Source organism: Pelecanus crispus, chromosome 2 (genome assembly GCF_030463565.1).
Source record: "Pelecanus crispus isolate bPelCri1 chromosome 2, bPelCri1.pri, whole genome shotgun sequence".
NCBI classification, from domain to species: Eukaryota; Metazoa; Chordata; class Aves; order Pelecaniformes; family Pelecanidae; genus Pelecanus; species Pelecanus crispus.
Window position 1 is genome coordinate 109,499,956 of NC_134644.1, and position 10,728 is coordinate 109,510,683.

Sequence of the window (10,728 nt, forward strand, 5' to 3'; positions counted from 1 at the left end):
GGTTTGGGCATAGTGGCAACTTGGTTTGCTTTTTTTTTGTTAATTATTATTTAACTTATACAGTTGTGGCTTCCTAACCCCTTGAGTACTACACAGCTCTCCTTCTTCCAAGGACTGCATGCACAATTTCTTCACAAACCAGTTCTACATTAAAAAAAAAAAGAAGCTCATTCATTTAAAAAAAATAAGTTCTGCTTCCGACACAGCTTTTAGTTGAATGAAATGCCTTTAAGCCTTTTGTTTTTCCTTATTTACTTATTTAGTCACTGGGAAAGGCACAGAAATGCTATTACAGTTCTCAGAGGGTTAAAACTTGACACTACCAGGTTCTGTGACCTTTATTGTCATGGCAACTTTGTAATTTTAGGATGTCTCTTTATCATTGTTCTTTGTGTCTTTCTTTACGGCTAAATTAATGTCTCTCAATAGTGTCTCCCACTATATTCTACAAAAGATAGCTTAACATCAAGGACAGATGTTGAAAATAAAGGTCAGACTTTGACTCACAAAAAATAAAAACAGAAACAAAAAATAACCATGCACAGATCAGACAAAGAGCATATAAATATAACTACAAAATAAGTGTAAGAAAAACCAAGGTCCAGATAGGCAGTTCAGCAACAAAAGTAAGACTGATTTCAGAGGCTCAGGTCAGGCCTAGTGCAGTACTATGAAGAAGTTTAGTGCAATGTTCCTGTGGTCACTTGCATACCTGGCTGCTTACCTGGACGCTATTGTTTTTCTAACTCAGTTACATAGATCAGATGGTCCTCTGGGGACTTGCCATGTGTTTTACTAAGGTGCAGTTTGACTGCATGCTTGCTTGCAAAAGTTCGGTTACAGAGCTTACACTGGAATGTGGAGCCTAAGTCCTCCTCGGCAATTCCAAGTGAGCCCAAAGTCTTGTTTGCGAGGACTTTTGAAACATTCTGCTGTTCTTGAATCTGATTAAGTGGCAACTTTGACAGATCCTTCAAACTAAACCCTAGGTGTGTCTCTAAGTGACTTATGTATGTAGAAGCAGTCCTGAACTGAGAGGCACAATCATTGCAAAAGAAAACAGGATGTCCCGTGTCCAAGTTCTTTAAAAATTTAGTTCCACCTGTCCTCCTTAACTGATACTTCACATTGGCCAGCCAGTGGCTAATTGTGGTCATGGAAAGACCAGTAAACTTAGAGATGTGTACCCGCTCTTGTGGACCTAAGTCCGACATAATGTATTTGCCTTCCGGGGTCTCCCTCAAGCTGGAAGCAAACTGGGCTTGAAGGATTAGAAGATGCTGAGGGTTCCAGTTGGACTGTCTGCCCTTCCTCTTGTGTACTGGTGACAGTTCATCCAGAGCTTCCTCAAAACTGCTCCCATCAGCATCAGACTTCTCTGACACGGTAGATGGAGTTGAAGACTTGGGTGTCAAACGCCCTGTGAGGTTCTTCACCATATCGGAAATATCCAGCAGGGCACTCTCCCTTAGCGGGGACGAGGCAGAGTCAGCCACACTGGAAACAAGAGGTTTGTTTTTGGACTTGGTTAAATCAATAGGTTGATCACTGTTCTCATAGTAATACCGGTCGATAGCATCAGCCTGCTTGACCGGAGTGGTTGGGTAAATGGGTTTGTCCAACATGCTGTTGCTAATCTTGTACAGCATGGCCAAAGGGTCCAGAGAGGGGCTTACCGGCTTAGAAATTTTGCCTAAGTGGGTATTCATAATGGACTGTAAAGCGCTCAATGGATTAATGAAGGATGGCTCAGGTGAATGATCTGTGATGATTCCTAAATTGTTACAGCCGTTTGCAACTTTTGCTTTAAGTGGCTCTGTGCCATTTGGCGTATGTGCTTCTGCTGGACTATCCTTTTTGACCTTCTGAACTTCTGCCTCAGAGCTCTTCTTCTGCTGCTGTTTGCTATTTATTTCTTCTGCTTTTGGGAAGTCCTTGTTTTCTTTAGCAGCAGGTGACATTGGTTTGACTGGAGAACTCTTCTCTTTCTCCAAAGGCTTTTCTTCCTTCTTCATGCTGATTTTACCTGTAACTTTCTCCACCAGTTCTTCCATAGCAGATACATTGCTCTTGTGAGGTGGGGGTGTGAGATTGCCTGGGGAATGGATGAGCGCATTGTGTTCTGATGACAGTGATTTTACACTGCTGGCATAAGACGGCTGCATTTGAACGCTCTGCACTGCGGGCTGAAGGGGTTTGACTGTTCCCGGGAGCTGGTAAGCTGCATGAATACTGGGATATCCGCCCCAGGAAGGGGCTCCATTCTGAGCTTTGCTGATAGCTGTTGTCACCGTGTTCTCCAGGGATTTCAGTATGTCTATTCCGCCTTTAGGACTATCATCTAGGTCCTCCTCTCTGAGGTACTGATACAAAGTTGTTGGCTCAAATTTCTCTGTGGAGTCCTCATTCTCTTCTTTAATCTTTTTCTCTGTTTCACTGACCACCACCTTTTCCTTCTCTAGGTCTTTCTTTTCCTCCGAGTTTGTGGAGCCCGCTGGGGAATCGGGCTGCTTTTTAATGTTGGAGGCTGGTAGCCTTGTGTGGGTGGTGGGTGGAAGAGGTATCGACTGTATCTTCTCCTCCACCACAGGGTCCAATACTAGCTGTTTGCCTTTTTTGGAAGCAGAATTGGTCACCTTCAAGAAATGACCAGTGACCATCATGTGAGCTGTGAGCTGCTGCAAAGTGTCATGAGAACTGCCACATTCCATACATTTTAGTATTTGGGCTTTGCGTGCCTCAAACTGCCAAGTGTAGCTAGCACCATTTTGATAGCCATAGCGGTTGTTTGGAGTCACATAGGGGTTGGCAGTTTTCTGATCCTTTGCAGACTCACCCAGCGAAGCTTCTGCAGTGATCCCTGTTGGCTCAGGTGAACAAGGTGAAGCTAAGTCCTGAAGTGCTCGCTTTTTGGTAGAAGGGACCAATTTAGTGATGGCTGGTACTGGCTCCTTCAGAGGCACTTTCTGGTAATGCTTTGTTTTTATCATATGGACACTGAGGTCTTGCAAAGACTCAAACGAATGCCCGCAGTACATGCACTTCAGCACTTTTTGGGCATCCTCTTTGCCTTCCATTTCCATAAGTGATCTTTTTCTAGGCTTTGACCACCGTTTGGTCTTATCAGCTTCTTTATCTCTGTTGTCATCACGGTAATGTCCAGTTTCGTTCATGTGCACTGTTAGCTCCACCAGTGTGTCATAGGCTGCACTGCAGTCTTTGCATCGGAACTTGCTAGCACCGGTGAACACAGACCCATAAAGTTTATTGTTTTGCCGGTAAAGCTGTACTGTGCTGAAAAGACTAGGCTCTGGGAGAAGTCCATACGATGAGGTCTGCTGCAAAGTTTTAGCTAATGCAGCTTGGTGCCAGTCATAACCTGAGCCACCACTGTTACTATTACTGTTACTAGTATTACTGGTTGTTGTACTGGTACTAGTGTTGGTACTGGTAGTACTAGTACTCTGGGAATTGGCATTGGTGTCAGTACTGGTGGTGTTTTCATTCTGGCTGATTCCATTGTTGCTGGTGGTTGGATTGGATTTCTTTAAGTCCAAAGCTAAACTGGACCAGCAAGTCTCTGAAAGCAAATTTGCATACACAGCTTTTATTTGTGCCAAGCTGTCCTGTGGATAGGAAACATTGTCTGTGCACTGAGGATCCTCTTTCTCTTCTTTAGAGGAAGTGCTTTTGAAATGGGCCAGCTGATCGCTGTTTTCACTAAACGGCGAACCATAGCCTGCATCCTGATTAGTTGCAGTGCTGACTGGGGAGTTCTGGTAGCTTTGAGCCTCTTTGATCTCCGCTTCTTCATTGCACAAATACTCATTCTCCTGGATGTCCAGAGACAGCCCATCATCTTCCACGCTGTCTTCATCTATTTCTGCTGCTTTCAATTCCTCCTCAGGAACATATGCTAAAATAAAGGAGGGGAGAGCGGGAGGTAAAACAAGACAAAGTTATCGAACACGCACATTTTACATCGTTGCTGTCTTCTGTACTAAAAGCAATAACCCCAAACACAAATTTTGAAGATACATCCAGAAACCAAACTCGCCATCACTCACACACTCCAGCTATAAATCCACATACTCTGTCTTGGTTACAGTTTGATACCAGTGCTATCTAAGAATAAACTTTGACTTCAGCAGTAAAATATGTGCCAGGACCACAGTAGATACCATAATATCAAAACCAAAATCAAACAAAGAGCCTACTAAACCAGTTTTTATCAACTTAAAAAATGGCCTGGCACTGAGCTATATTTACCGCACTACGTACGCACAACACGTTGCAGCTGACCTGCACCCCTCAGACCGAGGCACTCAGAACCACTGGCTTGGCCAACTCCATCTCGTCAGGGCTGTCTTTTCTGGCAAACTGGCTTTAGCCACAGCTTCAAGGGCCATTTCTGTGTCACTGACACCTGACTAATGGAGCTATACGGGGCAAGCATTGTCAGGTTAGCTGTTCAGGCTCTCCTGGTGGCTGGCTGTACTGGGTCCATCTGAGAGCCGAACAGCTTTCATTTTTACAAGGTGAAAAGAGAAGCAAGACTATGACTGTCTTCTGAAATGGCTAGGATATACTTTGCCTTATGTTATGATCTGATGTAGGTCCTGCATTTACCATTTTGAAAACAGCAGTCAGCAACTAGAAGTAAATGTTAGACATTAATTTTCAGAAGCAACAAAAAAAAACTTGAGACCTCCATCCCAGCTTGACTATTGGCTTACGGTTAATATAAAACTTTGCTATTGTATTGCCACCTGGTGAAACTATATAATCTTACCAAACTATGTGTTTATCTATATCAAACTATTTTTTAAACTAGCAAATGTGATATTCATGAGCAGATGGCCATTACATCAAAACACATTTACTCCAAGGGCCCAATTCACAGAAGTGGCTTACATGTACCTAAGTGATAAATGTACACTTTCACTGCAAAGCAGACAACATACTTGTACACATTTCCCTCCAGTTTTGTAAAAGAAGCTTAAAAAAATCACAATGATAATGGAATGTAGATCATTTATAAGTATGTCAAGGTAGAAAACATGGACTGTGAACAATTTTCAGTGATCGAATAAAAAAATGCCTCCTTGTCAGGTGAACTGTGCAGCAAGTGATGCTGAAACGTGGGATATGTCCTTCCATGGTACAGTACTGAAAGACAGAAAAAGAGGCGCTTCTGCTCCTATGTGATATGAAGAAAATACATATTATCATGTTAACAAAGCTGAAGACTTCTTGAATTGAGGGGAGCATAAGCACAAGTTGAGCTTCTTTTTGTACACAGTTGTTAACATATTCTGAAACTTCTTTTATGAAAAATAAAAAGAATCTTTTCACATTGTAATATGAACACTCTTTGAAATATGGGTTTGTTTGGGTTTTTTTTTAGAAAAGTAACAGTATTATGGCCAGTACTGCATTCCGTATTCGCCTTTGCAATTCAGTCTTAATACAGCCCCTAAATACTTCAGTCTGATCTTTTAAGATAAAGTAGAAAAGTAGTCCATCTAGTACCGGGGTAGTGCTGAACCTTAAGATGCCCACTGCATCCTTCATCTGTCCTCTAAGTGTCAAATTTCTTCAGAAGAGAATTTGATATTCTGGTTTTTAAAAAAGTATTAAGCAGGGCCCAATTCCTTACAGATGCATCAGCCTCAGGTGTTTTCTAATATGTTTAAAAGAACTGGTGAGTACCAAGCACAATAGAAGTCACTACTAGAGCCAAAGGCCAGGAAGATGCCAGAAAAGCATTATAAAACCAGAAAAAAAATTTTCTTAAAAATGCATTTAGTCCCTAAAATGAAGAATAAAATACAGAAATAGTAAAAGAACTAAGAAGTTCCCAGTGTTGCAGTAATGCTGCTGTTGAGATGCGCTGCAGGTATTTGAGCATGGTAGTACCACTGCAGTTCTGAACTCTAGGTATGCAAGTAGAATTCCCTCCCACAGCTACAGTCTAAGATCTCTTAGCTCTCTTGTTAAATACACCTGTTTTCAGTCATTTCTAACAGCAAAAGACAATACATTTTTAAGTTTCAGAAAAGTGAAGAACAGTTATAGAAGAACATGGTTTCTGATTCCAAAATTACTTTTAAATAAGAAAAAAAACCCCAAAGACTCTGAGGCCTAAAATGCATAAAAATGGACAGTTACCATCTGGTATTTTTATTTAAAAAAAAAAAACCAAACCAAAACTTAGTAATGATCAGCAGACAGTCACCAAGTAGAAGCTGAAAACTGACAGGGCCCACATTCTGAGCTTTTATGAACAGCTATCTTCTTACTAACCTCAGTGGAACTATGCCAATTTTCTCTAATTTTCACATCCCACTATTTTTAATAAATAGATGTAAGAAACAGTTGTAAGATGATGAACATTGCTATAGTTGATACAGCATTTATAAGAATCCAGGTGAATTATCTGCTTGTAACTCTTTACTTAATTCTAAATTGCATAAGTATATATTTTTATAATTGCTATATGTAACCATCTAAATATCTGCTTAAGTAGAAACTCTAGTTGAACCACTGCCATATCTTTTATTTTCCTTTATTTATTTATGATGGTGTGTTTTCTCTATTCCGGTACTTTTGCACTTCACCATAAAAATAAAAGGAGCTAAACCACACAAGAAATGTTAAAAACTACATGAAAGGTCGGTGTTAAACTGTCAAAGCAAAGAAACTGAGTGTTAGGGTGAAATATCCATCTTTCATGTACTTTGCTAGTCTTAGGTCCTGACTACTACACGATTGAGTTCACTCCCTTACCAATATATACTGCAATATAAGAGTTAAGAATGTATGACTGGTCAGGACTCTGATTTTCTATGATTTCAGAATCTGAGCCGGATTCTGAAAAAAAATGAATTTACATGATGTGCACATCCACGTCTGTACAGTTGTTATCTGAAATAACACAAAGAAATAATGCTTCTTAACCAAAAAGACAGTAATTTATTGAAATCTTTGCTTTCTATCACTGCAATCAAAAAAATTTTATTTAACTCCTTTAGTTACCATAGGATAAACACAATACCTTTTCATTCACGACTACTAATGTTTATAAGATGAATAGCAGCACACTCAACATATGGTATTTGCAAGGTCAGTGCAATTCTCTAACTGAAAAGGTTTCTGTTAGAGATAATTCAGATGCGTACAAAATGAAGAATGTTAATTTCTAAAAACACGTATGTTTTACTAAAATTCTCACAGAAATTTGACAAATAAGTAAGCTTCAGAATTTTAAACAGCAAAAAGGTTCCTGTTATAACTACTTGCAGAGACAAGTAATATTATTCTACATCAAATAAAAGCGTGAGATGTTCAGATTCTCCCCCTAAATTATCATAGGTAGCTCAACAGACAGACAGATTTCAGACAGCCTATCTTTCTGTGACCGAGAAACTCTCAGCAATCTTCTCCAGATATTCCTGCATCTGCAAAGACTCTGCTGGTTTACATGTGTCCTGAAACCACACAGAAATACCAAGAGCAGATATAAGCAGTGATCCCCCTCAACAAAAACTATATCCAAAGCGGAAGAAATTACAGAACGTAATGTCAGCTTTTCTTTTCCTTCTTATTTGTGCATGCACAGACTCAGGCAAATGCACGGTGGAAAAAAGGGGAAAAAGCTTCAAATTCCAGACAACTAAAAATTAGGGGCAGCAGTTTGTATTTCTTTTCTTCTTATTAAGTCTTGCTAATATATTTTGCCTACAAAATGTGCCTTCTGGATGCCAGTGCTTCCCCATAGATATACTGTCATCTTTGAATAGTGTTAAAAGCTGTGCATTCTAATCTAAGTGGACATGAGATGCTATATATCGTACATGTGAGCAGCACAGCACATTGTGTTTGCTTCAGTGAGAATATTTACACTATAAATACACATCCATTGTTTGAAAAAGCAGACAGAGATCCGAAATGTAAGGATGTGGTTAAAAATATAAATATTCTCACATAAAACCTTTCCATAACCTCGGACTGGTGCTTTTGAAGGAATCTGTCTCTACGGAGGTATTCTTTTCCATTCAAAAAGGGATTCAGCATTGAATACATTATTTAGAAAAGGACAAAAAGTAATGACTGTATTTGTTTTTAACAGTCTACAAAATTAAATGTAGTAAACTCTTCAAGACCCGGTTTTAAATCCTCCAAATAAATAAACTTATTCAGAAGAAACACCTAAGTACTGAAGGCCACAATTCAGTAAAGTAATTGAATACTGAAATAATTTTCACTGAAATATGTATTTCATAGTTTCAGCAAATAGGGATGGGTTTAAGTCTAAAATTCTTCAGTAAATCAGGGCCTACTCTGGGACTAAACAATAGTGGCACGATGTGAATGTTCACCATTCTTCAACAGATGTATTTCCACAGCTTCTAATATTTACCCAGCCAACAGGAGACACCAGCTGCAGAAGTTTTCACAGCCCACACTGTCACCTTGCACAAACTGCACTCTAGGCTGGGGGCAACTTCCACTGCACACAAGAACACATTTCACATCTTGGGCAAAAAAGTACGGATAGAAAAGACAATATATAGCCACATATCTCCCTCATTACAGAAAAACGAGAGGGAGAGGGGAAAAAACCATTTACAGATACATTTCCAGAATACAGATTCATGAGTTTTACAAAAGCATCCAAAATCTCACATTGCGAGAGGTTACCATGCCTGCTGGAAGATTTGCAAATTTTCTATATTAGTGTATACAAATGTTCATACAAAATTCTGGCACAGATGCTACAAATCTGTGTGTGTGTGTCTGTATTACAATGTCACTACAGTGGAAAAATATGGCTTAGTTATGACAGTGGCTGAGGAGCAGCACAGACTATCAGACAACCAAATAACCTTACTACAGTGGTTTGTGTCTTTCGTTTCTAATTGCAGCAAAATGGGGGGCAAAATAAGAGAACTGCCTACCCTCTAATTCTAATGCAACGGGTCTGAAAAGTAGATAAGGTACTGTAACAAGAACAACCCCCGTGCTACTAGCAGCAGGTTGAATGATAACCCTTAAAGGCATCCCATTAAAGACCAACAAAAAGATTCTTCACCTCCTTCTCTTCCCTTCCCTATCCCCTTAAAATGAATGCTGCAAATTATTATCCAACGCTGGCAATTGGAGAACGAAGCAGCTTGCATGCGGGTATATTTTCACAGTGATTCTAATCTGAGAAATTTACTTGCTCTTCCCCTTCTATCTGATAAACTATACATTCAAGCATTCTCATTAGTGTTCGGATCACCAAAGAGAGCTGGAGATGAATCAGTCCATCCACCCCTCCTCTCCCTGCTCTGTCGAGATTATTTCATTGAAATGTTCATTTTCATCCCTGCTGGCAACATTAGAATGGAAGTATTTAACCTGTTTCCATTACTTATACAAATTACCATTATGGGGTAGGACAGATGTTAGAATCATGCCACATAACTGACTTCCATACATTCTTTACGGGGAGGATAAGAAGAGGGAAAGCTGTTAGATCATATTATCCAGTCTCAATAATGTTCTCTCTGCTACCAGATTCATTAACTTCCAACATCAACGTTTCACTTTCTTTCTGCGTGAAAATGCTCCGTCTCCTTGAGCTCATTTAATTTGGAGCAGGAAATCTTTGTCAGAAATAATTTTTTGATCAGGTGCTCTAACTAAGGGGTGAAGGGGGGCTGGGGAAAGAATAAAGACAAGGGGAGGGAAAACCCAACACCTTGTCGAAAATGTTATTTCTCTAACATGGATGATGAAAGAGAAGTCAGTTAAGATGCTGGTACTCAAAGATGGCTGTCACTTCAGATAGGGGATGGCACGACTCACCTAGACAGGTGACGCTTTGGTGGAGCAAAGGCTTGCTGCATTATTGAGAGCACCAGAGATCAGGATGACAAAGACTGTAGGCCCAGGGTGCCTGGGGCTCCTGGAGAAGTCACTTCAGCAGGCACATGGATTTCAGCCTCCATTTGCATCACTAACTAATAGTGAAGTACAAACCAAAAGTTCGGTGATTAAAAGGCAAGCACACGGGTACAGAAGGCAAATACCCCAGTCACCGTTGGCAGTAACTTTCTATTAATTTTGAAAGAACAGGGTAAAAGTTCATAGTGTTTAACTGGAAAAAAAAAAAAAGGTTTTATTACAAATTACTTATTCAAAAGGCTTTCCTGTTCAAGTCCCTATTTTCCTGCTGAATTATCTTCCTGCCCGCCCCTTTAATGCTTGCTTAAGGCTTTGTGATTTTGCCATCCCAGAATATATCCTTGCGCTCTGACTGTAGCTGGGAATCACTGCAAAACGCATCAAATTTGCCAGCCCTTCTCACAGGAACAGGTTTGCAAGAGAAAGTTTCAGCCCAGAGTACAAACCACCAACACGATTCTTACAGCATCCAAGGCAAAATGCTGCAGGAGAAGATTGGCATGAAAACCCCGATAGTCTGAATTCCCTGACGGTGGTGGCCAGGTCACTGGCAAGGATCCTGGGGCTTTGTTTTGTCTCAGCTTTTCCATCATTCAGCACTGTTTCATGTACACAACAGCAGGGATGAAGGAGTAAGGAAACCCCCGAACAAACATATAAGCAGCAACCACTTGGTAGAGACAGCAGACAGAGACATCACCAGGCCAGAAATATACTGGACCCCGGGAAGAAGAGAGAAGCGCTATGATAATGCATGAAAATAGAGATTTCCCA

The 10,728-nt window shown here is 40.3% G+C and overlaps 1 protein-coding gene across 1 annotated transcript in view; it reads right to left on the reverse strand.

The window, feature by feature from the left end:
- Positions 1–731: 731 nt before the first annotated feature.
- TSHZ1 (teashirt zinc finger homeobox 1) overlaps positions 732–10,728 on the reverse strand; it is a 38,165-nt gene continuing 28,168 nt past the window's right edge. Inside the window, exon 2 of the mRNA XM_075705043.1 lies at positions 732–3,916. Within this exon, the coding sequence (XP_075561158.1) occupies positions 732–3,916 (3,185 nt within the window). The remainder of the gene's footprint in view (positions 3,917–10,728) is intronic.